Source organism: Rhyacophila brunnea, unplaced genomic scaffold, assembly GCF_057557595.1.
Source record: "Rhyacophila brunnea isolate RB1 unplaced genomic scaffold, BYU_Rbru_1.0 scaffold_9, whole genome shotgun sequence".
NCBI classification, from domain to species: domain Eukaryota; kingdom Metazoa; phylum Arthropoda; class Insecta; order Trichoptera; family Rhyacophilidae; genus Rhyacophila; species Rhyacophila brunnea.
The window spans coordinates 13786751-13814557 of record NW_028233361.1 but is presented as its reverse complement, the minus strand read 5'-3'; the positions used below and the strand labels follow the sequence as shown (position 1 = coordinate 13814557).

At 35.0% G+C, this 27807-nt stretch overlaps 2 protein-coding genes across 2 annotated transcripts; one reads left to right on the top strand and one right to left on the bottom strand.

Moving 5' to 3' along the window:
* Window positions 1-230: 230 nt before the first annotated feature.
* On the bottom strand, window positions 231-11324 carry Nhe1 (Na[+]/H[+] hydrogen exchanger 1). The gene is made up of 7 exons (XM_085959891.1): window positions 9928-11324; window positions 8663-8819; window positions 7450-7604; window positions 6867-7018; window positions 6008-6136; window positions 3483-3575; window positions 231-504 (listed from the first exon to the last, which is right to left on the bottom strand). Exons 1-7 carry the CDS (start codon window positions 11189-11191, stop codon window positions 358-360), a joined length of 2097 nt encoding a protein of 698 aa, XP_085816017.1. The 5' UTR covers window positions 11192-11324; the 3' UTR covers window positions 231-357.
* A 276-nt stretch (window positions 11325-11600) lies between these two features.
* Window positions 11601-27481, top strand: mars (guanylate kinase-associated family member mars). The gene is made up of 9 exons (XM_085960021.1): window positions 11601-11723; window positions 12156-13097; window positions 13907-14049; window positions 15791-15955; window positions 16854-17022; window positions 22973-23190; window positions 23396-23479; window positions 26474-26912; window positions 27346-27481. The coding sequence occupies exons 2-9, from the start codon at window positions 12158-12160 to the stop codon at window positions 27372-27374; spliced, it is 2187 nt and encodes a 728-aa protein (XP_085816147.1). The 5' UTR covers window positions 11601-11723; window positions 12156-12157; the 3' UTR covers window positions 27375-27481.
* The last annotated feature ends 326 nt before the right edge of the window (window positions 27482-27807 follow it).

Sequence of the window (27807 nt, the reverse complement as noted above, 5' to 3'; positions counted from 1 at the left end):
CTAATTAATTTAAATAATGATACGTCCAAATTTTATTTTTCATTTTAAAGCATTAAAACAGTATATTAGTTGTTCGCTAAACTAGGAGCGGACCGCCTATACATTATTAAGGAATTCTCAAGATGTCATTGAAAATACATCAACGTGACTATTGAAATATGTAGAAATATAAATAGAATAAATTCTCGTAATTACATGATTCCTTTACAAGTCAAAATATGTATAAATATGTAAAATAATGTTAAAATGATCGTTTTCTATCGAGTTTTCGATACAGGTATTCGTTAAGGTAACCGCTAAATGAACGCTTAGTAAGGAGACTTCGCCACTGTTGGTTAAATACTATAATTAATTAGACTAAGCATTTCTTTGAAGGCTGATCTGGGAGTTGGAATTGGAAGGTGCAACACTCTCCTCGTCTGTTTCGCGTTCTGGCGATATCCTGATCGCTTGGTACCATTGATTTGTGAGGTCAGTCATCTGGCTCTTGCAGTCTTTCAATTCCTATCAAAAACAAATGCACACATGTTTACTGCACCAAAGCTGCAAATATTTATATATCATTGGTATGTGGCGACATTTGCACTTGTCGAGTGATATTATGTAATTGAAGATGATGTTCCCACTTATGTAGTTGTGGATTTTCGCTGCTGGATGGATGGCAGCATTAAAATCATTCTATCAACTTAGCAAGTAAAATATAAAACTCGCTGACAAGTTGCTAACTTCAGCTGAATCAGACATCTGAGCAATAATGTAATATCAAAGTTTTCCACCGTGTTTCCAGGCAGTTGGAATCCTTCTTGATATATCTACCTGTTTCTACAACTGGTCACAACCTTCGCATAAATGGCCCAACAATGAACGAAGAACCTTTGGCCCCAGTGACGAACCAAACCACAGATGTAAGTGCAAACCCACGGAAGAACCAACTTTGGTTAAAATGCATTTTTTGCTGCAATCCGTCAAAAGTTGCACGACATGTTGATTGGTGTATTGAAATTTCAGAAGTAACCAATAGTTTTCTTTTTATGCATGCATTTCTACTTTCTACAAACATAGCCGCCTATGAACCATGAAAGCAAACTCACATAGCAACAAGGTCTTTCGTCTCTCCGGAACATTTCCAAAAATGGCTCATTTGCGGTGTTGCCCTTACATCGATGATTATATAATGATCTTCAACTTTATACAAGTAGAAGACGTATCAGATATTTATTTTATTATATATACATTTAATATAATATATCGTCAGTATACTGGCAGAAAACGTTAAGTCGAAATTTAGCTGTTTTGACCTAATAATGCAACTTGATAGATTTTAACACGCTCTATCGTCTGGAAAAACAAGCTCATTCATATTCCATTTATTGTTTTCGTAATTTAAAGATGTCAATACGAATTAAGTTAATTATGTTCGCATTTCTTACTGGAAAATAACTATAAGTACACTTAAAGTTTTATGACTGTAGAGATTTAATATTTCTATAGCTGCACAAAAACGTCAACGTGACTTATATCTTTTTGGCTGTACACATTTATGCCACTGCTCGGCTATTTGTACCAACTTAACTAAATTGCGTACGTCACTCGCGCATTCTACTCATCGATTGACAGTTGATTTTATATGCATCAGGCAGTTTTGAGCGCAAATAAGATTTTATTTTGGGAAATATTGACAGCAATGCACCAAAAATACGGAGGCTTCGAATTGCTGAAGGTAGAGCGCGTGTCATTCGAAATAATGCATTTCTAAGAAGAAATAAAGATTTGTTGGCCATGTGTCGTAGTACCCAATATTATACCTCCAGAACTATATCCGTGGTGTGAAAATTTGCCTACTTCAACTTCATTGGATAGGACATCATTACCTGAGCCATCGGAATTTGATTCTGATGTGGAAGAGGAATAACTCTTATATAATTTATCTCAATTTGTGTAAAATTAAATGTGGCTAACATAATTAACTATTACTTAAATGTTTTTTTTATAAAATAGATCATAGGTAGGTAGGTACTTGTAACTCTTGTTTCAATATTTTTGGAAACAAATTAATAAACAAAATACTATGTAATTACCATTTTTATTTTTATCCTCTCCCCTAATTACACGTAATTTACACAATTAATTAGGTATTGATTGTATGAAAAAAATTATAAAAACTATTTTAATTTGAAATTAAAATACCAATGATACACAAAAAAGTCATCAAAGTAGATATTTTTTCATAATAATGTCAAACAGATGTACCTCTATTTCTGTGTAAATTTCTAATTTATATAAAATTGCAAGTAAAATCTTTTTCTATAATAATTAGGAGTCTACCTATAACATTTAGCCTATTGCCACTCCATTGACTCCAAAAGTGTACTGGTAGAAAACGATAAGTCACCATTTTATTTACAAATTCAAAAAATCAACAATAATTATTACAAAAAATACTTGCTTATACTTGAATTGAATTCTTACATGATTAATGCATTTCATAGAGTGGTTGGTTTAATAAATAATGATTTAGGTGAAAAAATAGAGAGCTCCAAACTTCTTGATTTTAGAAAAAGTCGATTTTCTCAAAACAAGGATTTTTGACTTATATCTTTCTGCCAGTATACCGACGATATATTATGTACAGTCTCGGACAATTATGCACAAATAGTTCGCCAATAAGTTCATAAATACATTGACATTCAATAGGACTAAATGACACAACAAAATATTACAATCATGAATTGTTTTAAATAGGTCTAAAATGAGGAACTGATGCAGACTTAAACCATGCTAAGGAGAGATAATGTTTATTCCCATAATTAGAAGAGGTAGGACATCATAATTACACGAATATCTTGACTATTTTGATTACAAAGTTCATGGACTGTTCAGGTTTAGGTACATCTGTAACTTACCCCGAATTGTTATTTTTTAAATATTATATAATGTATCCCGTTGATAATTAAGTTACGAACCCATTATAAAAATTGATTGATACTTGCATTACGTCGGTGTTTTGTAAAAAGGGCGAATCAACCATTTTGATGAAATCGAGATTTTAATGAAAATACAATATGTACCTCACTAGCTTTGTTGTGTAAAAACGGCGAATTTGTATCTCCACAGGCAAGTACTAAAAAATGATAATCGTTAGGGCGAATATCCATTTAGTATTATGAATAAAAAGCGAATGTGACATACCTATTAGGCCTTTTAAAATATTATAATAATGCCTATTATAATGACAGTATTCTTTCTAAGCTTTATCACAAACTTGTTAGATATTTATAATCATCCACAGGTAATAACACAAATAAATGTCAAAAGTTAAAAATCCTCCTCCTGTAAAATAGCATTTTGGTTAATTCGCCCTTTTTACATAACACCGACGATAAGATGTGAGATTTTTTTTACAATAAATTTGTTGAATTACTTGTGAATTACAGACAAAATGATTTTCAATCCATAAAAAGTCTAGAAACATTTCTACTAACCTCATGTGTGAATCGGCGGGTGAAGAAGGGTATTAAATACTTCAAATCCAAGCGGGCAAATCCTCCAATGCGAGACGATTGGGTAAAGTTTACCTGATAACAAATTAAAATGGAAACTTGAGTGAAATACAAAAATCACCGGGTTTCAAGTCACGTTTTCACTAGATAATAGTAATTTAGAAGCCATGTCAAACAAACTAAAACATCTAAAGTTTGCATCGAAATATTGAAGACATAAAAACAGTAATTATATGTTTTTTTATACATACTACGAGGGTGGGTCAATAATTCCTTAGAAAAAAGCATTAAAACAGTTTTTATTTTTGTATTTTTTTTTTATTTCTCAACATAATCTCCTTGGAGCTCAATACACTTGGTAAGACGTTTCTCAATTTTTTTTAAACCGTCAGAAAAATAAGTTTTCGGAAGGTCCTCAAAATAAGCAGTTGTCCGATCGATGACTTCTTCATTTGAAAAAAAACGTTGTCCACTTAGCCATTTTTTTAAGTTTGGGAAAAGGAAAAAGTCACTGGGGGCTAAATCTGGCGAATACGGTGGGTGGTCGACCAATTCGAACTTCAATTCTTCAATTTTAGCCATTGATGATCGTAAACATGTGTGAACACGGGCATTGTCCTGATGAAAGAGGATTTTTTTCCTGTTTAAATGAGGCCGTTTTTCTTCAATTTTGTTTTTTAGCTGGTCCAATAAAGATGCATAATAATCCCCTGTTATTGTTTTTCCTTTTTCCAAATAGTCAACGAAAATAATTTCACGTGCATCCCAAAATACAGTAGCCATAACCTTACCAGCTGATTTTACGGTTTTCGCCTTCTTTGGACATGGTTCGCCTTTCGCAATCCACTGCTTTGACTGTTCTTTCGTCTCGGGAGTATAGTGGTGTATCCATGTTTCATCTACAGTCACAAAGCGACGAAAAAATTCATCCGGATTGCGTTGCATGAGCGACAACAGGGCTTTAGAGGCCACCACCCTATTGCGTTTATTGTCGACTGTGAGCAAACGCGGCACCCATCTTTCAGAAATTTTTTTCATGCCCAATTTGTCATGTAAAATAGAAATGACGCTACCTTTTGAGATCCCTGTAACCTCAATTATCTCACTCAACTTTAATCTTCGGTCACTTAACACCATATCGTGGATTTTATTGATCATTTCTGGTGTAGTCACCTCTACAGGACGTCCTGAGCGTGGTTCATCCTTTGTTGATGTACGACCACGTTTAAATTCATTTAACCAGTTATAAATAGTTGCAAGTGAAGGAGCAGATGTGCCGTGAACTAAATCCAACTCATTTTTTATTTCCTTTGCTGTTAACCCTTTTATATTAAAATGTTTAATAACAGATCTAAACTCAATTTTCTCCATTTTCCATTTTTCCATTTTCCACAAGCAAATTTTTTTTTTAAATGTACGAGAAACACACAACAACCCAACCAATCTGATTGAAACTTCGCAGCATACTGAATCGGTAGTGCCGCTGCATGAAAACAAACCGCTTACAGTACTAGTTGCGCCACCTGTCGGCTTTTCTAAGGACTTATTGACCCACCCTTGTATAATAGAGAACTATTTACATATAATCCTATTTCGTTTTTTTATTTACTTAAAAATTAGATTGTTGAGACATTTTTAATTTAAATATAATAACAATATTTTCTTCAAACCTATGTAAGAGAGTCAACAGCGAGGCTCCATTTGCATTTTATCGAGAATATTAACTATTCTATGGTTACGAATGCAACCATAGTAAACTCTTTTATTGCTACTTTAGAGATCACGACTAATTAAGACTAGTGTGTGCTTCAATGTACTAACAAGTCAAAGCTAATTTATAAAGTTGGCTATTGGCTACGAATGACTTCACTTGCGATCGACACCTTTCAGAAAAGCTAAAAACTAAAAAGCTGCCAGATGCGATTTTGACTGGAAAATATTCAATTTACAGCTCAGAAAAACTAAAAAAAAGGTTTCGATGCGAAAGGGTAGATTTTCAATTATACAGTAAGGGTTTAAAGGTGTCAGATCTTGTGGGAGTTCAGGTGATTTATTTATGTGTTGGTATCGTTACTTCCAAATTACACTAACACCGCTCCAAAGTGATTTTGTCGTGGCCGCAATCCCAGAAGACCGTGAAATGAAAAAATTAAAACCACTGTACATATTATTATGTGTTATTATATTCCTTAGAAAAATGGCAAGTTTGCAGTTTTCTATTGTAATTTTATAAGTAATTGGTTAAAAAATTGTGAGTTGATTATTCCTATTTGCTTATAATGTACATGTGTATTAGAAGGGCAGTACATTACTGTTGATAAAATAAAAGAGATTATAGAAACATTAGTTCATACTTGAAGTGTAAAATCTAAAAATGTAGTAAAAGAACATAAATAATATGACCCTTCTGTGCAGTTCAAACCCACGATCCATCAATCAAGAGCCAAGTGTGATAATCGGTGAAGCAAAACAGAACAGTTGTATAATATAAGGTTTTTAATACCAACCTCCATTTCTTCCTCGGTAATTTCTGAAAGGTGTTCAGAGTCGATAGCCTGTCCCCACTCCTTAGTTTTAGACAAAGACACTTCCTTGCGTCTCCTTTGGGACCGAGACCTTTTATTCTTCTTGTTTGCCTAAAATAAAATAAATTATATGAACACTATTTTTAGAAACTGCTCACCGAAACAAAAGTAAATGTCTACCTCAGTTGTTCTTCGCAATGTCGTGTTTTCCAGCACCTACAAGCTTTATACACAAGGTCAGTGGTGGAGACTCCTTACTAAGTGATTATTTAGCGCTTAAGACTAGATAGTAAACTATTATTTAACATTTAACTTGATTTGTAAATAAATGTGTTTAGTGCTATTGTCATTTTATCTCGTAAACCTCACAAAAAAAATCAGAAGACAATAAAAAAGTATCGTCACAATTTAACAGGTTTTTGTGGATTGATTATTGAAATGATTACGCCTGTTACGGGTGGAAAAATCTTATACATATGGATAATACATTTTTTTTGTTGACCATGTCCGATTCTAATAAGATCATATGGGTGGAGGTTTATATTAACAGATTTTTATTTTTTCGAGAAATGAATGTTAACCACTTGCTTAAACTATTAAGTCCACACTCTGATTCTAAACACACATTGAAAAATAATATTTATTATAATTATAATAATATTTGCCAGACCCAGAATTTGAACCTGGGACCCATGACATTATAAGACTACGCATTAGCTACTTGGCCATGTAGGCGTGTAATACTAGCGTACTCAATAAGAACCAAATTTTTGGCTCTAAAATAGGATTTATTAGTTTTACAAGATAAACCAATGCGGTGATAAAATTGCAGTAAAATTACCCTTAAAAACTTCAAAAGCGGCATAGTGGAGCCTCCAAAGATTAGTGTTGTGAATAATACAATTATCAGAGTTGTAGTGATGATGACGTGGCGGGTCTCATCCGAAAATCCCAAATGGAGTGAAAGTGCATACGAGATGGCACCACGAAGTCCTGAAAAGTATATTCATAATGAATAATCAAATATTACAAGGTATGATGCAAACAGGAATGGCTGTAAGGAAATTTTCTTTGCTATAAAATACCATAAATTGTGTCACTGGCATGGGTCAAGGAGACCCATAGTCATCGATCTAAACAAAAACTCCATATATATAAAAGAAAACATTCTTTCATAAGAACAAACTTCAGATGGCAAATCTGGACTAAAATGCGTTGAGGACGACAGTGAGTGAATTAATAATTTGTAATATAACTCATTCGCTGCTGACTATATAATGATTTTTTAATTAGCACCTTTAAAATGCACGTTAATTATATCGATCCGCCGCCTGGTCATTACGCGCATGTGCGTCTTCAGCGTCCAAAGTATTAAAAGGGAGCTATTTTTCAGTACTGTAAGAAAAACATGAAAATATACTCACCGCTAAACCACATGATGAAAGCCATCTTTTTGGTAATCTTGTGTTCACGGAACCTGTTCACCAGTATTGCCAGAGGGAAAATATTACAGGCCCTCCCAACGAGACAGAGAATTAAACTCCAAATCACGAGAGCAGGCTCTACTCGATGTCTGAAACTATAGAGAAAATCAATTCAATGATATATTACCACTGAATATCTTCATTATTTATTCACCCAGTCTTCAGACATGAATTCTTTAGCAAAAATAAATGGCTAAGTCGATTATTTTTCATAGAGAACGAAAAAAATATTTCAGTAAAGAACCCACATTCATATATTGTTTTCAATTGTTTTAGAAAGGTTAATACCACATCCGTTCCATAAAAAATTAGAATTTTTTGGCTCCAAAGTCTTTAGCCAATAGTCTTTTGGGGTTTGGTTGTAGGGTGACCCGGTGAAACACTATTTACATTTGATGTTTATTATGATTTGTGTGCGTGTAATATGCATGTGCTCTGTCCCAGACCCATCATGAATTAACTTGAATGGGACGCTATAGTCTTAACTGCCAACTATTACTGGAAAGACGTACTTAATAATTGAATTATAATAAAAAAAAATGAATGTGTATAAGCATACGTGACAGAAATGAAACACACTACATAACTACTTGTTTTTCTCTCATTTTTAACAATTTTCAACTTCGTCATCATCGATATATGGCAACTGTGCATGGAATTCTGACACCAGTGAAAACCATTTATTTTTCACTTCCGATAAAGTTCTATGCATATAGCATAAGTTATTGGCGTTTTTGTGACATTTGTATACTTACATAAAAGGCAAAATAGCCAAAGTAGGTAATATTTATTATGGTTTGTCTTTGATGTGTTGAATGCATGATAATATGATAAGTTTGATTGTCAACTGGCAATTTCTGTTTGGTTGAAATTTAAAGAAAGGATTTATGCAGTAGGCCGGACGATTAAAACTCAAAGCAATCTGCCTCATCAATCACCATACCAATTAGTTGTGTTCATTTGCACATTTGCCATGGCCTTAATGGTGTATTTGATAGCATATTTAGCTGTCAACCGAAAGGTTGGTGGTTTGGGGCTGACCATGGACTACTGTAGGCATTTTTTGATTTCCCAATTGACTATGATGGTTTTTCATTACAAATTCACTTTACGTAAAAAAGTGTTTCATTTAAAAAATGATTTGTTTACTTACCTAAAAATAGCTAATCCCAAATATGCAAATACACACGTCTCGGCAATAAAGGCGAGTGTTCTCATAGTTTGTTGCATTGTTATCTGCGTTACGGTAGACAAGTTGAAGTGGGTGTAATGGGACATCACAATTCCGCAGAACAAAATTGCCATAATTCCTGCAATAAACAATATCAGTTGCTTAGTAATCCCTTGACAAACGTGGATCCATAATTAATGCAATATAGAAATCATTTATAATAATATTATTATCTTCATTTCGGCAGAAGACAAACTCCAAGCCATATGTTATCATACTGAATTGAGTTGCTGATTACCATTAAATTAGCATTATCTTTAGGTTACTGTACATTATTCAGCAATTTAATGTAGGATTTTGAAGGAGGCCAAGACCCGTCAAGGGTTGTAGTGCCATAAATGATGATAATGAGTAGTCGCGAAATGATCAATATAACGCAGCTGTCATAAATGCACAAATGTAAGAATTTACATAATTTCCTCCACCTCAGAAACATAAACTACTAGAAAAAATATTTGAAAAAAATATAAAGGCGGGCAGGATTCAAACCCACATAAATCGGATTCCGGCCAATGTGCTTTACTCAGCCATCTGCGCCCTGCCTAATTATGACGAAATTAACTTGTATTCATAGAACTGAAGCGCTTCAAAAACTGCATTAATATTGACTTTAATGTTTTCAAATTATGTTTGTGAATTATTCATTCCACTAAATGTTTTTTTTAATCCCTCAGTGTTGGGACTAAGGCCTAAACAACAACGAAATATAAGTGTAACTCCGCAATATGTGTTAGAGTAAGATAGAATTTATGGCGAATTAAATATTTTTTCAACTAAACGATAGTTTAAAGAAATATTTAGCTTCTATTAGCAGAAATATACATTATATTTATGTTTCAAAAGATTCATATTGTTTCATTCATTATATTGGACGCTAAAGACGCACCCAGCGCGTAACAATTAGGGTGGCCATTCAATATAATTAGCATGTTATTTAAATGTGGTAATTAAAAAGTAATTATCTAGTCAGCAGTCAATGTGTAATATTCTTGTTCATCTTTAACATGTTCTAATGATGCGGATGGTCTAATAATTTTGGGGTTTTGAATTTTTATTATCTAATTTAATTAAATTATCAGTAAGTAGTCGACATTCATAACTATTTCTTTTCACACTATTTTTTCAATCCACGAAAGGCTTAAATCGCAAGTTTTCATTGTACTAAAAATCATACAATAGGAATTTACCTGATAACTGAATTCCTTCAGCCAATACGTACGGAGCGTACGTGTACACCAACATCATCCCAAATTCAAGCGATGGGTTTTTCCTTAAATCCACATGTTTCAGGAGTAGAGCACTCATCAGAGCAAACACGACTCCGATCCCGGCTGATGCAAAGAACATGAGACAGAACCTGTTTATTGCCGAAAGAATAGCTTCACCGGTGGACATGATGGGGTCGTTGGTGTCCAAAACGGCCGTTGTCAAAACAATGGCGATGGCATCATTCAAGATACTCTCGCCAAACACCAACATGTTTAGCACCGGGTCGATGTCCAGCGCGTGGAAAATGGCAACCGTCGCCACAGGATCCACAGCGGATATTAAAGATCCGAAAGCGAATGATTCGACAAAGTTTAACTTGTACGCCACTTGCGCCAGGCCAAGCAGATAGACCCCGGCACCAATTACAAATGCCGATATCGCCGTACCCAGTATGGCGAACACTAAAATTGATCCGATATTTTGGAAGAAGTTGCCTTTGTGGAGATTATATCCGGACTCAAAAATAATCGGCGGCAGTAAAACAAGGAAAAACGCCGTCGGCGAAAATGCTTCTTCTTTTTTCCAGTTGGCGATGTTTTTTATAGACATCAGATTGATGATGAGGCCTATCAGAGCTCCCAGGAATACGATGACGACGCTTTCGGGGAGGTATGAAAATCCAGTCTGCAGCATCGAATGAATCAACAGGATACCCAGGGCCAATACGCATAATACGAAAAAGATCGACATTGAACTGTTATGCTCTTCTTCTACTGCGCTTTTTTCGGGTAAGACGGGATATGCCGGCGTTGTGGAGGTCGTCGTGTTCGGCGGTACGGCACTCGAAGAAAGGTTTGAAGTAGGTTGAGGAATCGACGTATTTCCATTGTTTTCGAAATTGGATTCGCTGGAACTGGCTACGACTGACGACGCGGTCGACGGAACCTTGATTTTAGTACTCTGGGTAGAAGTGTTGGACGAGACGCTCTCGTCCGATCTTCGGTTCCGACGAAGTACAGCATCGGAATCGGGCCACGGTTTGTCATCTAATGGCACTTCACGGAAATTCGCTTCATCGGCAATATCACCCCGGTAATCGCTGAACTCGTCTGCGACCGCTTCAGAAGCGGCGAAAAAATTTTCCGCCTTACAAAATTTTGTCGTACAACATATTGATAAATAAAATAATATTAACAAAATGTTTGACTTCGACAATTTATGAATGTCTTTTGAGCAGTACATTTTACGTTAGAGTTGAAACCGCTTTTGACAATTCATTCGATATTTCCAGAAATAAATTGCTATTTTGTAAAAAATTTCGTCACGCACAATAATACGCTGCGAGCTGTCAAGTGTCAACTTTACAGATTGTATTTAGTCGTCTTCTTCTTCTGATTGCCAGAAACATAAACTATATTGTAAAGTACAATAAAGCCCGAAGTAAATCTCTAAGAACCTCAAATTTAATAGAAGTAAATTAAAATCACGAAACCTAGTTATATCAATATTTTTTTTATGTAAATACCTTTTAACTTGATATTATAGGTAATGATAGGTATAACCATAGACGACAATAAGAAAATTAAACAGCAAGCAACATTTGTTTTATGTCAAATATTCAAAAAAAGCAACGAGCAACGGTTTGGTAAAATACGAGAGTCGAAACAGAACACTAAACGAAAGTTTAACATTCCATTCAATTCCAGCTCCAGAACATTCTTTCCACCATAAATCGTATTATATCTCTTCAATTAATCCGAAAAACATATCTACGGTAAATAATGTAGTCTTCTTTATATAGAATCAATAAGTGAATATTTTATAATATAAGTAGGTAACATGCAAATATTTTCAGTTACCTACTTATGTATAAACATTATTTGTACACAGAAGTTATAAAATTATAGTATCATATTGTATCAATACCATTACAATATAGATAAGGTCGGTATTTACTGTATATACTAGAGAACCACTTAATCATGAATGATATACACTTGAATCAGTAGAAACGTATGAATTTTTATGTTGAAGCAACCCGCCAATTCATGTATACAATGATATTTTGTCGTTTTTCATACAACTATCGAATACGTATTTTCTTTCGTTAAATGGTGAGCTTTTGATAATTTAATATTATTACATTATAGGTGAAGTGCATTCTAAGCATTATTTTTGTTGTCATTCGTTTACGATTCTGTTTCAGTCATGGATTTTATGGACCTTGTGAAAAGTTCCTTCTACGGCCAATACAAAGCGCATTCCAAGCCTTTAATTTCCAGTGAAGGGGGGAAAAATGAACGTATTAAAAATCAAGACGAAAGGAGAAAGAGCAAAAGGATTGACGCTTTCATTTCGAACAGAGGCCTCGATGAAGAAGTCCAGCTGACATCTCAGCAGCCAGGTGAAAAAATCGATCTTCGCAAAAAACAAATGCTGCAATGGCGCGAGGAACGGATGAAAAGAAAAAAAATGGAACCCAATAAGCCTCCGCCTTTCAAAGCAGGTGTTGTCAGGCATGCTTTAATCCCTTTCCAAGAACCGATATTTAAAAAAGTTTTAAAGGGCATTACAATTACAAATGAAGCCGTGCGTAGGGTTACAAGATCAACGACGAGAGGTCAAAAAGAACCATCTTTGCAAACCAAGCCTACATCTGAAGCTACGGTCACTTCAAAATCATTTGCCCCCCTCAACGCCAAGTTCCATGGTCCAAAAATAAAAACGTCAGAAATAAAACCCATAAAAGGGACACCGAAGGCTCGCACCAACAATAAACTTTTCGCCAAACTTTTCCAGAAAAAGAACATAAAGATGACGAAAGGTTCGAATAAAAGAAATTCTAAAGGCGGCGGTGATTCGCAGAAGTCCAGCGCCAAGAGGAAAGGGCGCAGTCCGTCTAAGAGAACACGAAAATCTTTGCCGAAAAAAATATTTCCTGAAGAACAATCACATGATGAATCTTCTACAGATTCTAAGAAGACTGTCCAATATACACCGATTAAAGCCATTCAGAAGTCTGTAACTAGCACCAACAGTTCCACAACGTCTGATAGTAACCTGGATGTATCCGTATCCAGTCCCTTTGTTACCTACGGCAGAGGAAAAGGGAATAGACATCGTGAATCTATCTGCAAATTGAAATTCGGTAAACCATTTTTCTTTTATAATATCATCATCATCAGGGTCGATCCACTGCTGGATTAAAACCTAACCAAACTCCTTCCACTCTTCCTGGTCCTCAGCTCATTGTCGTGTATCTGTTCTTTTATAATATCTTCGTCCTAGCGCTACAACCCTGTGTGGGTCTTGGCCTCCTGCCTCCATCCAGGTCTGTCCAAAGCCGCTTCCCTCCAGTTTTGGACGCCTAAGGTTACTATCCCTCCATCTTGCATAAGATCGACCGGGTCTTCGGTTTCCTTCTGGCTTCCTGAATATCAGTTTCTTTGTCATGTATGATTCGCCCATTCCGTTTACATGGCCCAGCCATCTAAGACGGCCCAATTTGATAGACAATTCTTCTTTTAATTTAGATTTCTAGCTACTCTCACTGTTAATAGCGGATCCCAGGTAGGTACATGAAATTCTTGATCCTCTCAAATATGCTATTGTGCGTCCTGAAAGTATCACAAGGTCTGTCTGGCCCTTTTGATATAGCCATATAGGTATTTGGTTTTCTCCATATTAACAGTAAGTATTCAATTGAAAGCTGTCGAAGAGATCTCCTATAATCTATAGAGACATTGCCTAAATATATATAATGAAGCTATAAAAAGGTTACTAAGTTCAATGATTAAATTAGATGCAAGTAGCCATGAGGAATAAAAATTGAAAATTCAAGTTGGCCCCGCAGCCCGATGTCTCATTAATAGACAGAAATCCTTATGCTTTACGCTCCGGCCTCATATACTAAACAACTTTAATGACGTTAACTTATTTTGTATGAAATTACTTCAGGGTTCAGCGAACCGTCACCAGATAAATCGGCCCAACATCTTCGGTCACAACTCGACGGCGAAGTGACACGACTTCAGAGATTGTGTGACGTGTGGAAGAGTTATCAGGACGAAAATGAGTCGCATTTAGAGGAAGAGTCAAAGGTATATTTATGTAAAAACAAAATTTTTAGTAATCTCAGAAACATACATATTTTTAAAAAAATTGGATCGAGTAATACTCAAACTCACATCTTCCATTTTCCGGGTGAGTGCATTTGCTTGTAACCTGTCGATCTGTTTATGATTCATTATTTCTTATAACTACGTTTTTAACTGAGGTACTTCAAATCACATCAATGGTTATGTACCTCCTATTTATATTTATTATTTTTGTCTTTATCTTTATCAATTTTATTAAGTTCTAATTTCCTGACTTAAAGGTTTAAGCTATTCAGGCCAAAACAGTGCCAGCCAGTGCTATTGAGTTTGTGAGTAGATGCGTTAATTACAACAAACTTATCAAATTCATAATATTGCTAAGAGGTATTAGCATGGCAGTACATGGCAGGCCACGAATTACTATGAAAAAATAACACCTAATAAATATACAGTGTGTCATTTGCACCACCATTTATCAACAACAAAAAAAACCTCAGGATTATTGTCACATGACTTGGAAAAATACACGAACTTATCTGTTCGTAACATTGTATCTATGAATATATAGGTGAGAATAATAAGATATGTGTAGGCCAGTGATCTTGTATCTTATTCCTGGAATTACAGGCTATCAAGACAACACAAGAAAGAGGTATAATTCTCTGACTGTTACATTTATCCATTGTTTCAGTCTCCAACTCAAATCATTACAGTGATTTTTGACATATTGGTTTCATCGATAAATAAAAGTCATGAGCATGCTGGTCTGAACATGGTATGAACACCTTGAAAAAATCTGCTTCTCTGTTTTCAATATTTAGCTATCAAAAATTTGCGAACAAAATCATCTGTTTCCCATTCGAAAACTGGTGCATATTCATCAAAACTGAGAATGTTTAAAATATCCTGTTCCTCATCATCAGAAAATTGTAAATAACAGATTTTGCAACCAGACACTTTATCACCGGCCTTCCGCGTGTGAAGCAGAGATAGCAGGCCGTGATAACGTCAAGGTCAAAGCGGGGGTGGGAGACAGAAACGCACGGGGTATGTTGTGTTGTGGCTGGTTTATTTTTATCGTATTCGCGATTTGGCGGGCTGCAGACGTGGTGTCGCGGGCTTGGCTGCTGGGGCTTCGCATCCGAGGCGATGCTCGCTGTCCGATGGGAGATAGGATCGGGGCTTGTGGCTTGGCGTGCTGCCGATGTGGTCCTTTATTTCCTGGAGATGCTTGAGAAGTCTGCCGACGCGGTCCTTTTGGCGGGATATGTATCTTGGCTTCGCGTCCGAGGCGAGCAGAGACGATGCTCGCTGTTCGGCGGCCAATCGAAGAAGGAGCTTTTCGCACGTGTTCAACCGTCAGATTCGGCGTCATCCCGCTCTCGGTCGCGAACCTCCCTGTTTTACCGACAAATTGACCGGTGGCGGCGCTATCGGTAGGCCGCGTCTGTTTTGGCGGGATTCTGACGAATTTGGATTTTTGATTTCGAGGCGGACTCCGCTTGGCCGAGAACCGCGAAGAGTGGACGTAGGCTGTGGTGTTCTAGGAAAGTTGATGGTTCGGTCCGCCCTTTGAGGTAGTCTCCTGTGGGAGACTTTCATCTGGTATCAACTTCATATGATATATGTGTAAGAAAGTCGTGGAAACAAAATATTTGGTAATTCTCAATAGACAAACCTTCCCAAAACAATAACCAATTAGCCTAGTTTTGCATTAAAGTAGTGATAATAATTGCCTTTGTAGGATCTGATCAATTTGGCCATCGGACAGACACAGTTGCTGATGAACAAAAAACTCCAACAATTCCGCGGTCTGATCGACCAGTGCGAAAAGAAAGAAAAGCGAGCCGGCGAAGGCATCGTGACCGTTGAAGATCTGGAAGGTTTTTGGGAAATGGTGTTCATGCAGGTATGTAAACATTAAATATATAAGTCCTATCAAGGGCTCACGATGGCCACGCAGCTTAATCTCAGCCTATAGCGTTGTGGGTCCCAGGTTCGAATCCTGGGTCTGACAAGTACACATACTGTTTTTCAATTTGTGTATGAGTCAGAGAATAGACCTAATAAGTTGAGCAAATGGCTGACATCCATTTCTCGTAAAAACAAAATCTATTAAAATAAACCTCCACCCCGTGGAGGCCCATAATATGATCTTATTAGGATCAAGAAAGAATCAGGGGCTCACCATTCTGATAACTTTTTTTTACAGCTTAACTGAAAACAACAATTTTATTATAAGTTATAATATAAGTAAACCGTTAATACGTACTATAGTGGTAACGCGTAAAAATTACAGTGCACAGATCTGTTGTGTCTAGACTGCTGCGCCTGTTGTATCGCCTTGTACTGCTCAGTGCTCCTCCAATTCTTTCCATAATGAAGTCCATTTATAGTGCCTTAATTTGGTTTACAGAAAATTGGTTGGCTGGACAATTATTATTGATCACATTCTAAAAATATCATTAAGTTTTAGTGCAGGGTTTTTTGTTTACTTTAGTTGCTGCATTATTTAGGAATAGATAGAAAAAATCTTCACTCACTTAATTGGCTGTATGCTCAAATTGTTGAAAATTATAATGGAAACTGTACTCCATGTTATCAAACATAATCTGTGGTGAAACTGAGTAGTCAATATACACAACATCATTGTAATTATTAATTTTCTTCAGTTGTATCACAGTGGGCAGCTACTTAATAGTATTTTGAATAAGCTTGTAAATATATCCACGTGAACAACTGTCCAGTTATGCCTTAATTTTGCTGCATGAGCTACATTATTTTATGTCATGTTCACTTATATGCAGGTGGTGAATGTCGATGTTCGATTTAAAAGGCTGGATGAACTGAAAAAAAAGGGATGGCGGGAGGATGATCTTCCCCAGCTTGAGGTCTCAAAGAAAGTAACGGTGGCCAAAAGTAAACCAATCGCTAAGAATCCGCAGTCTTCCGTCGCGTTGAAGGCCATGATTCAAGGTAATTGGGTCTGCATTGAATAATATGATAATAATTGAGGAGATATGGATTAAAATGATCCAAGTGCATAGTAACCTGGTCGACTGAATCAACTTTAAAGTTAAATATGTGATTGTAAATATGCTGCATTACTGTTGTCAATATTCTATAAATGACATCTTATTTTTATATTACCCATTATTACCAATCCGAGAAAAAATATTGATATTTCTTTAATGGTATCAGTGTTTGTACGGGTACAAGTTAGTGTTATGAAAATAACGAACAACATTTTATACACAGGACTTCATAGAGTGTATGTAATCCAATTGTAGGAATAAAATGCTTATAACTTTTCATACAAAGCAGTTACACAGTCAAGTCCTTTTTCACTCACAAATAGATTCTATGTGATAATGTGAAAACAGGTCCCAACTTATTTTCTTTCACTTCCAAAATATGATTTTATAATAGCACATGTTTTTTTACCGGTGGTCTGTCGGCAATTGGATATGTTCAGATATTAAAAACCGCGTTCCATTATCAAAGCATATTTTATAATAGAAATTTATAGTCTAATTTTAGTATTTGCATTTTTTGATTAGGAAAGAATGGACCCTCAGATAATAATATATAAAACTGTCATAAAATATATCATCATCAGCCGGGATTGATCATAAAATATATATATATCAAAGCAAATACGGAACACAATGTGTTGCAATTTCTCCCAAATTACGAATGGATTACAAACTCCGTTGAATAATTTACCCAATATATTTCACTACAATCAGTTAAATTTGATGAAATTTGCGATATAATGCGTCTGTAGACAAAATATTTATTTGAAAAAGTGCTATAACCACGACTTTTCTGATGTATAAAATTTAATATGGTATTAATATCAATACGTTAGAGCAGTGGTTCCCAAAGTTGACTGGGCTCCGACCCATCTAACAAAAATTTCCAATCTTGGGACCCACCTCTTAGCTGTCTTCCCTAGTGGCGAGTCGTGGAACTATTTAATGCTGTCTTATTTTGTTCTAATTGAAATAAAAAAAATATGTTAAAAAAAGTGTTACCAATATGAATGAAAAACTGTTGAAATAAGAAACTAAACTTATATAAAAAAAAAATTATTACTGAAATACCTACACCTGCAAGGTTTTTTTTACAAAGTTATTTCAATGGGAAAGGATGTATTTGTTTCTTATTTTTCTTCATTACAGTTTTAGCATCAACTTCAACTTTAGTTACTTTTAATCGCAGTGAGTTTGATATATCCAATTAATTTCGGTATTTAGTTTTAATGTTAACCATAGCCGAAAATCCGATCTCACATAGATATGAGGTAGTAAAGAGGAGGAGGACTTTCATAGCTTCATCGAACAGGCAAGGATAATTATCAGCAACTGAGAGCCTGAATTTCGTTAACTGTTTACGATTGAAACTATTTTTCAGTGACGTATCTTCTGATAAATCAATGAGTTCTTCACTTGCTTTTGTTGACATACTAGTTGGTAAGTCGTCTTGAAATGGGTTACAAATCCAACGCAACGAATCAAACTTTTTCATCTCTTCCCCAAAATAGTCGTCAAAGTTATTTATAAACAGTGATAAATGACTGGAAATTTCAGACAGTACGTTCATCTTAGGCAGCACTTGGTTTTCAATAATAAAAGTATTATTTTTTATAATTCATGTATACATTGGCGAGGGCCCACTCAATATTTGCTCGCGACCCATAGTTTGGGAAACCATGCGTTAGAGGATGAACCACGGAAGTCACGTTTAGACTTTTGTTCAGGAGAGTGATTTTAGTGTAGATTAAATGTTTGAACTTGAATAACTTTTTTAATAACTATAATAATTAGGGTCTGTAAACGGTATCATTCATAATTAAATTTATTTTTGACCATAGTATGGATAGAAATACCAAATCATTTAGAATTATTTTTATTTCCTGTGCATCATTATTAATAATTATTTTATTATGAATAAACAAAATATTTCAGTAAGTCTACATATGAAAAGGAATTATATTCTTTTTTAAATTTACATAAGTACAACATTATTTGAAATTTATTACTGCTCTAGAAAAAAATCAACGCAATGAGAGTTATTCCTGGTCATTCTCCGGGACATCAGCAGATGAGGAATTATGTGGAATTCTACCATAAAATTCTTGAAATTCCCGAGATATCCATTGTTTCATAGTTTGCAGATCTTAACCGGACACGGTGGTTTTGCCTCCAAGATCTGTCAGCTTGGCCTAATAGAATTTCCGACTTGCTTATGTGCCGAATTGCAGGATGCCGATCACATCCTCTGGGAGTGTTCCCATATGTCGGTTGAAAGGGAAGAGCTTCTCAAGTCAGTTCAACCCTCAGTTGGACCGGTCGGCCATTGCGACTTGGTATCTACGAGGGAAAATTTTTCAGCTTTTAAAAAGTTTGCGGCATTTTACGGCGAGCGAGAAGGTCTTTTCTCATCGAGAATTGACCGCAATACATTATATCAAATAAGGGATCACGCACACTTTAGTGCACGCCAACCAAGGTCTTGGGAAGTTGCTCCTGGGACACTTTCAGCACAAATTTTTGAGAGCGCCTAACATTCGTTACGGCACGGTATACACCTGCATAACGGGTGTAGAAACGTGGATGGAAAAGAAAGTTTGCAGATCTTTGTAATTTGGCCGTGCTAATTAGACGTTTGAAACATGTGGAATGCAATGTGAAACAAAATATGTTGCGACCTTGTTTTTCTACGAAGGTCCTCAGTTTAGAAATCTTCATCGGAGAACTTCGCCTTATAACGTAGATAACCAGCGCTATCTTAAGATATAAATAAAAAAGGTGTGCCATCAATATTTTTTTTCGAGCCATAAAAGGAGCTGAAGATGATGCATACAAAGAGCAATAATTGTTTATATCATGTTAATAACTTTAAAAGGCTGTTTTTTTTTACATGTCCCTACAAACTGAGCCCAATCTCATGGAGTAACAATTATCTACATACCGTTCAGCATCTTTTTTGACGTTCAGTTATAGAGTAGTCAGTGTCGATCTCCATGTGTGTATGGCCTCGTAATAGGAATTTGTGATTTATGATTTTGAGCGTAGGAATGGTTTTCAGAAACCAGGTATATGAAAAAACAATCATGATATTCCTATTTTGGCCAGGGCAATTAATTATCATATCAAATCTTCAGCTCTTCAATATTTGCTAAAACATTGCTAGATGCCCATTTCATCAAGCAGCAGCTGATCTTATTGCCACCCCTTCCACTTTTTATTTCATCCACATCAGTGTTGTGTCTCACCACTTGCATCATCGTAAATTGTAAAATTCAGATTCCACAATTTTCTCAGATGGAAACTATATGGAGTAGGTCAACACTTCTCCAAGTCAACCATTATTACTTTCATACTGGTAATTTTTCTTTTGCAAGAGTTTTATCAATTTTATTTAAATGCAGTTGCTTCCTGCATGTGATCTTCCAAAAGTTGTCTTTGAATTTCTTTTTCTTCAACAGAAATATTAATATCTTTAAGACTCATCTTAGGGCTATCGCAGGCGTCACAGGTATCATTGCTTGGCAAATGAAACCCGAATTAAATTGTTATTTTATTTAATCGAAAATCCATTTGAATATGTATATGGCGATAGAGCCACAATTTTGGGTTCATTCATGTGGTTATATTCTTTGAAGAATAAATCAAACATTTTTGTAATACTTATTTATGTATAACTAGCTGTATCACCCGGCGCTGCCCGGGAGTTACGTAGAGTGCAAAGGATTGAATTTAAAAAAGTTAAAAAATATAATATTTTAGATTTTTATTTTTTTGTACATTTATTGCATTAAATATCTTAAAAAGTAGTACAAATTCAATTTATTATTGTAAAACTGTCACCGGGGTGCAACGGGTTAAAACTGAAATTCGAGACCCCGACCACTCACTCCGGCTCTGTTGCCTCCCAGGGGTGCAACGGGTTAAAACTGAAATTTAGGACCCCGATCACGCACTCCGGCTTTGATGCCACTACATACAATTATTGTCCGTGAGTGAAGTATTCCGATCTACGCGTAACACGTCATTTGCACCTAACTTTGCCAGTTGACCTCCGATCAAGCTGAAATAAACGCCTATATTTTTTAAATGTACACATTCTAGCGACATTTTCAATAAAAAATGGGGGTTGCAGCATTAACTTCCGCGTTTCAAGGCCTTGTACGTGGTGACATTTTTTCCGCAAAAACCGTAAAACTGTCCCCGGGGTGCAGCGGGTTAAATCTGAAATTCGAGACCCCAACCACGCACTGCGGCTTGTCAGCCTCTTTCTACTGTCCAAATTTTGTGGAAATCCGACTCCGCGTGTGGATTTGTACAAAATTATAGTACAGATAATAATATGTACCTACCTAAGGTTTGTTGGACTTCCGTGTTTATGGAATTATTATAATGGTTTATTACATTTTTCTTAGAGCATAAACATCGTAAAAAGGACATCCGTTGTTTATCCACTAAAGTGAATTGGACTTCAGTGATTTTTTAATTAGCTATATCGGTTAATTTACTACTTATGGACTTCAGTGTTTCATTCATTTGTGTAATGAAATAAAATGAAATTTTCTGCATATTTAACTCAAAAACGGTAAAAACTGGACTTCCGTGGTTCATTCTCTAACGCAGTGCTCCGCAACCTTTTCCCACCCACGGCACACCAAAGGTCTTCCCAGAATTCCGCGGCACACCACACATAAAACAATTTATATACCAAAACATGGACCCCACATCCTGAGATCTTTGGCGAGACCCCCTACCTATCGCTAAGGTTAAAGACAGTGTGATACTCTAAAATAGCGTTTTTCAAATAGTGTTCGAGGTAAAATTAATGGTATTGATTTTATGTTTACCGATTTTTCATATAGTTATATTATATTAATATAATTATAGTTAGTTGTCGGGTTAGGAATAATTGTTTGTCTAGTATATGACACAATAATAATAATTGTATCCTACAATCAGATGTTTTAAAATATTAAGGTAGTAAAATAGCGCCGCAGGCGACTTTTTTTGACTCTACAATGGGAACTAAGCTGCGATAGCCTTGTCTGAAATCCGAGGATATTTTTTATTAACCGAAATCCAGAAAACAGCCAATGGAATATCGGCGAAGTTCAGTTTTAGCGTCCCGTCATTTATCAATTCAAAAAATTCTTCTCGAATTTATAGGAAAAGCGCTTCTATAGAATTTTCGGCATTGGTTGCAAAAGGGTTTCGTCTCCAGTCACATTGATTGTATGAAAGTACTGATGAAATTTATTTTGCAGCAAAGTTAAATGTTTTTGAGACGGATCCAAAATTGATTGCTTGTTTTCAATGGTGGTCTTGTAGTTCCTATGGACCATTTGTAGAGATCCTTGTCTTAACTTCTTCTGCCGAAGTTCGAGTTTATTTTTGAATTCTTTTAATTTATCAGAAAACGTCAAGATATATTCATTCTGACCTTGCATTGTTTTATTAAGTTCATGCAGGTGCTCAAATATATTACTAGCCATGTACTCAAATTGCCATGCATCGCGGCACACCTAGCATCGTCTCGCGGCACACCGGTTGCGGAGCACTGCTCTAACGTACAGATATATTATAATATGTGGTCACTAAATGTTAATTTCTAAGATGAGAAAAGACAAAGTATCATAATCACATTCGTTTTTCCTACGAAGTCTACAGATTATCTAGTCTAAGCATGCAAAGATACCCCAAATTCTTTATTTTCAACCTTCACACAGAACTCCGGCCCTTAAGAAAATTTTCTGAAGCTTCGCAGAATAGGTAAATTTTTTGTATCAATTGAGAATGCCCTATTAAAGCAAACGAAACTGGTGCCGTAGTCGGCCACTTAGCAAGGAAATAACATAACATAAACCAAATTTATTATAAATCATTTTTTCCAACAGCCGCTCGAAATCGGTCTAAAAAGAATTCTGAAACACCACCAGTAGTGACAGACAGCCTCTACATAGAGCCCAACAACATGGTGACATTCAATGGAATCTTTTTCTCTGTCATATCGCCAAGCAAAAATAGCAACACCGCAAGAATGTCTTCACCTGCCAGGTCTCCCATGTTGCGATCCGTCATATCTTCTGAAGCCAAGAAACACTACTCTTCCATGGTCAGTTATACCCATAATCATATTAAGTTTTTCTTTTTCTACACAGCACACCGTTTCTTCATTTACATTACATTTGAAAATTGTAATTATTATATTGTTCAACATTACTATCTTCAATTTTCAGTGATTTCAGTGAAACGGAATAGTTTCTGGTTTTATTACTAATGCATAGGACATAGGTAAACAGGTGATTTTATTGTTTCAGGCATCTAACGCTATGGCAGTGGTGAGAGCCACAAGCGCAGTGCGATCTGCCACTAATCCGGATGACAGTTTTAGAGAAAATCAGGTAAACTAATAATTTTATAAATTTCATTAAATGGGAAGCACCTAGTTTTTACCCATACAGAACGTTTTTTTCACTCTTTTTTTTGACAAAAGAATAATATCACTCGCTGCGACTTTTGATCCCATAGTGAGTAGTGACATGTGTGGAAAGTATACGACATAAGTGTGGAAATAAGTTACATTGGCATAATGTAAACACCACATATATTAAATTTATCGCAATTGTTATTTTTGAGAGATATGTACATACAGACTAATTTCGTGAAAAAAGTACATATATTGTGAATTTATTAAGTATTTATAATATTAACCCTTTTACTCCCATTCGGCCGATATTTCGGCCCACCATACCTATGCGAAAACTCCATCGGCCGAAAGTTTGGATCTAAATTTACGATTTATTCCAATCTTTTTCCCGTGATATTTCGTCTCATGTAGACATAGCATTATATTCGGTCTGTGTTAGGGTGTGACTAATATTTATTTTAGTATGGCACTTGTTTATAATTATGTCATACCCTAATAACTCACAAGTCATAATTGCTCTTGCTGTCGAACTCGAAACCAAAGAGGGTCATAAAAATAATAAAACATTATTTTTATGACACATTTTAAGTTCTGAGATTTCTTTTAGTTGTTTTATGATTCATATATCACATAATTATGAATTTTGTTATTTTTATGAACTCTGACAGAGTGAACAATGAATGCCCACTGTTTTTTTTGGTAGGATGGTGAAAAAATACATGAATAAATATTATTATAATAGATTTAGTGCTTTGAAACTTATTTTTTGAAATTACTTCATTCCCATATCAGTTGGTCCTCGATACTGTATCGAATTCTCATGCGATTTCGTTAATTGAATAATATTCTTGAATACCTTGAAACTATACGATTTTTTTTGATTACTTTATAAAAATTCTATTTCGTAGAGAAATAATAAGTTAATTTTTTTTTCTGTTACTAGATAAGAATAGATTATACTATAACATTTGATGGATCAATTCTAAATAAAAAAATGTTGTCACACTTGTTTTGCAGTTCAAACATAGTTTTATCCGTTCATTTCTAAATAAATATTGATACATTATTTTTTTCTTTTGTTTTATTGATGTAAACTATCAATATTATTACTTATTATTGCTTTATACACCATTGAGAACACACAAAAAAAGTTTCAAATTTTTAAAACATGTGTAGAATTATTTATTTAAAAAAAACGAAATCAACGATTTTTTGGCAAAAAACGCTTGGGAGTTTTCACATATGCTAGGCTAAATCAGCTGGGAGTAAAAGGGTTAATACATACTATCGACCGAAGGTACTTGATGGAATTTGAATTTAAATTCTAATGGATATATGTTTTGTACTATTCCATTTGAGTATTAAGTATTTATATAGAAGTATATGTGAATTACTGTCTGTTCAGTTCTCAAACATGGTGGCCACTATGGTCCGATAACAGGAAGTCACTGTAATCGCCTGTAAAAGACTTCTAGTGACGTACCTGTCATGGCGGCAACGTGTGCTAGAGGCATGTTTAAATAATGTATCGGCTCTTTTAGATACTACTCCTTTTCTTCTTCGCAATAAACCAAAAATTTACTAATGCTAATTCTAATATCACTCCTGATCGTTTTAGACATATTTTTATCATAAAAAGCTTCAAATTATGTAAATTGACAGATCCGTAACACCACAGAAGTGTAAATTGAAATAATAAATTTGGGAGCGTTTCTCATTTGAAAACGGAAGTGTGTTTAGCTGCACTGGAGGGGATTGTTAGTTCACAATTTTAACACGTGGACAAGAAGTTCTTGTTCAACAGTACAATATAGTAGTTACACAGTAAGAGATATTTTGTCTCAAAAAATTTGTGAATTCACCAGAATAGTAGTTGAGGTGTTGCGCATTAAAGGAGTACAATAATTGACAATTAAAAATTAGGTCAGAAGCAGTTTTCATATCATACATACGTATATTATATGCGTGAAAAGGAATTTATATAATATGTAACTGTTTCATATGAAAAATTATAAGCATTTTATTCTAAAAATGAATTACTCTCCATGAACTCCTGTGTATATTTTTCTTGACATAAAAAATATGACTAAAATAAAGAAATATCCAAAGATGTTAAAGAAAATTTTCCTTATATCCGAAGATGAAGCCTTCACATAATTATTATGAAAGTGCAGCAAAAGGGTTCCCCTGGTCTACTGATTAGGTTAGCGACAATTGGCAGGTTTATTTGCCGATTTATTATTTAGTTGAAAAATCCTATAAAGTCATTTATTACTGCTAATAGTGCATTCATACTATATAGTCGAAATTATTTGGAAATATCAATATTTTTTCATTGAATAGTGATAATGGATCATTTATGAACTAGACTAATAGTGCCTGTACACGTGCATGGATTTACTGGCACCAACAGTGAGTATTCTTAACTATCGCGATAATATCTGTTTACACGTAAAAGTGGCGAATGTCTCTCCAATCTCATTCTTCAAGAGTAAGTGAGACGCGATGTTATCATTCTATGGTGCTATTTAAGAGGTCATGAAAATCGGTAAACGTCAAAATGAGTCTGCGAGGTGTAGTTCGTTTTTTTCCGGTATCGCACAGTCCAATTTTCGCATCAAACTTCAGAAGTTTCTGAACTTTTTTATCGACGGAAGCAATCTTGCAACTTGCACAATAATACGTGGTTACATGTGCATTTTTTTGTTATAGCCGCGATTATAATATATGTACTATCAGCAGTAAATCTGTGCACGTGTGGGGTATTATTGAATGAAATCTCGTTATGTAGATTTTACAATCGTATATTGACCTTGAAGATGTTTTACTCAACTTTGATACAATATGCACATGGTTCATTTCAATCATCAGCTCCTCAATTATTGTGTTACTTAAATCTGTCATTTCTTGCTAATTTGATCCAAAATATTTGTTGCTATTTATTTAATTGATTTCTTTTTATTTCTAGGTATCTATTAACAATGACACGGTGGATTTGATGAAAACTCCCGGAAAAGGCATTTTAAAAACACCCGGCACCAACAAGAAACCAACCAACCGGGCCAGCAGTCGCAAAAGTACCAAAGTGATCTTCTTCGATAACCTTGAAAATTCTGATGAAAAAACCGAAACGGTTCCACACAGCGCGATCGATAGTGACCAAGAAAAGTCTCCGGAAATCAAGAAGAATAGAAAGTCAAAGCGTTCCAAGATTCAGCCAAAAGATGAAAATTCTCCCCCACAGGTTCATCCTGATGATAGAAGAACAGTGCGAACAAGAAAAAATAGTCGACGGTCGAGTATTACTAATCCTCTAAATGAGAGCGTTCTCGAAAATGAATCGATTAATGTTATCCGTGCTTCGAGAAAGAGGAGTTCAAGAATCGACTCATCTGACAGTAAAACAGGTACATAATATGAGTTCACGAACCCGCTCTGGCTTGTCTTTCAATAAAATTAGTTTTGAATGTACTTAGGTAGGTACTCTATCGAAAGATCTATCAGCTTTTACAGTTGGGAGTTTTAAATTTCGCCCCGTTCCATCAAAATTCATTTTGAATTTTGATGAGTCGAATTGAGTTGAGTCGCCAAACCCGCACAGTGATGCATTAAAAATACGTTTTAAAAATGACACATTTTTTGGTTTAAATACAAAATAAATAATTTGAAATAGATGTTGAAATTTGTTTCATTTTTTAAATCTATTATATTATAATGAGTATCAAATTTTTGGAATAATAGATTTTAAAATTGGAATAACGGAATCGGAAGTGGTTACATAATATATTGGAAAATACCCTTTATGAATTTAATATATTGAAAATTTTTTTTTGTTTTCAGGTCCAACGACCCGAAATCAACTGCGGTGATAGTATTTTGATAATGTAACACTCAAAATGAAGAAATAAAATGTTTTTGACCTTATGTTAATTATTTCACTTTACAATTATTTATTTATTAATAAAATTGAGATAGCATTCACTTGTGGCAGGTGGAATTTCATTATGCAACTGGTTTCTTAGTCAATAGCTATTTCGGTTGGAACATCATTATCAAGTGAGTCATAAGAATAAAGATTTTGTCCTTGCTTATAAATTTTATTTACAAAAAATCAATGTTTAATGTTCCTTTCAAAAAATATATAAACAAAAGGATGAAACACATATTGTCTATATTCGGACATTTTTTCGTTAGATGAATGCATGCATAGCCTGCCCAAACCAGTTTTTCAAAATGGCCATGATATTATGATAACGGTGTTCCAACCAGAATAGCTACATATCGACTAAAAAACTAATTTAA

Coding starts and splice junctions, on each gene's coding strand:
- Nhe1 (XM_085959891.1), bottom strand. CDS start 11,191: ATGTACTGCTCAAAAGACATTCATAAATTGTCGAAGTCAAACATTTTG. Junction 6,137..6,866: donor CGCTTTTGAAGTTTTTAAGG/GTAATTTTACTG, acceptor ATTTTATTTTAG/GCAAACAAGAAGAATAAAAG. Junction 505..3,482: donor CCCGCCGATTCACACATGAG/GTTAGTAGAAAT, acceptor TGTTTTTGATAG/GAATTGAAAGACTGCAAGAG.
- mars (XM_085960021.1), top strand. CDS start 12,158: ATGGATTTTATGGACCTTGTGAAAAGTTCCTTCTACGGCCAATACAAA. Junction 14,050..15,790: donor ATTTAGAGGAAGAGTCAAAG/GTATATTTATGT, acceptor TTGCCTTTGTAG/GATCTGATCAATTTGGCCAT. Junction 15,956..16,853: donor GGGAAATGGTGTTCATGCAG/GTATGTAAACAT, acceptor ACTTATATGCAG/GTGGTGAATGTCGATGTTCG.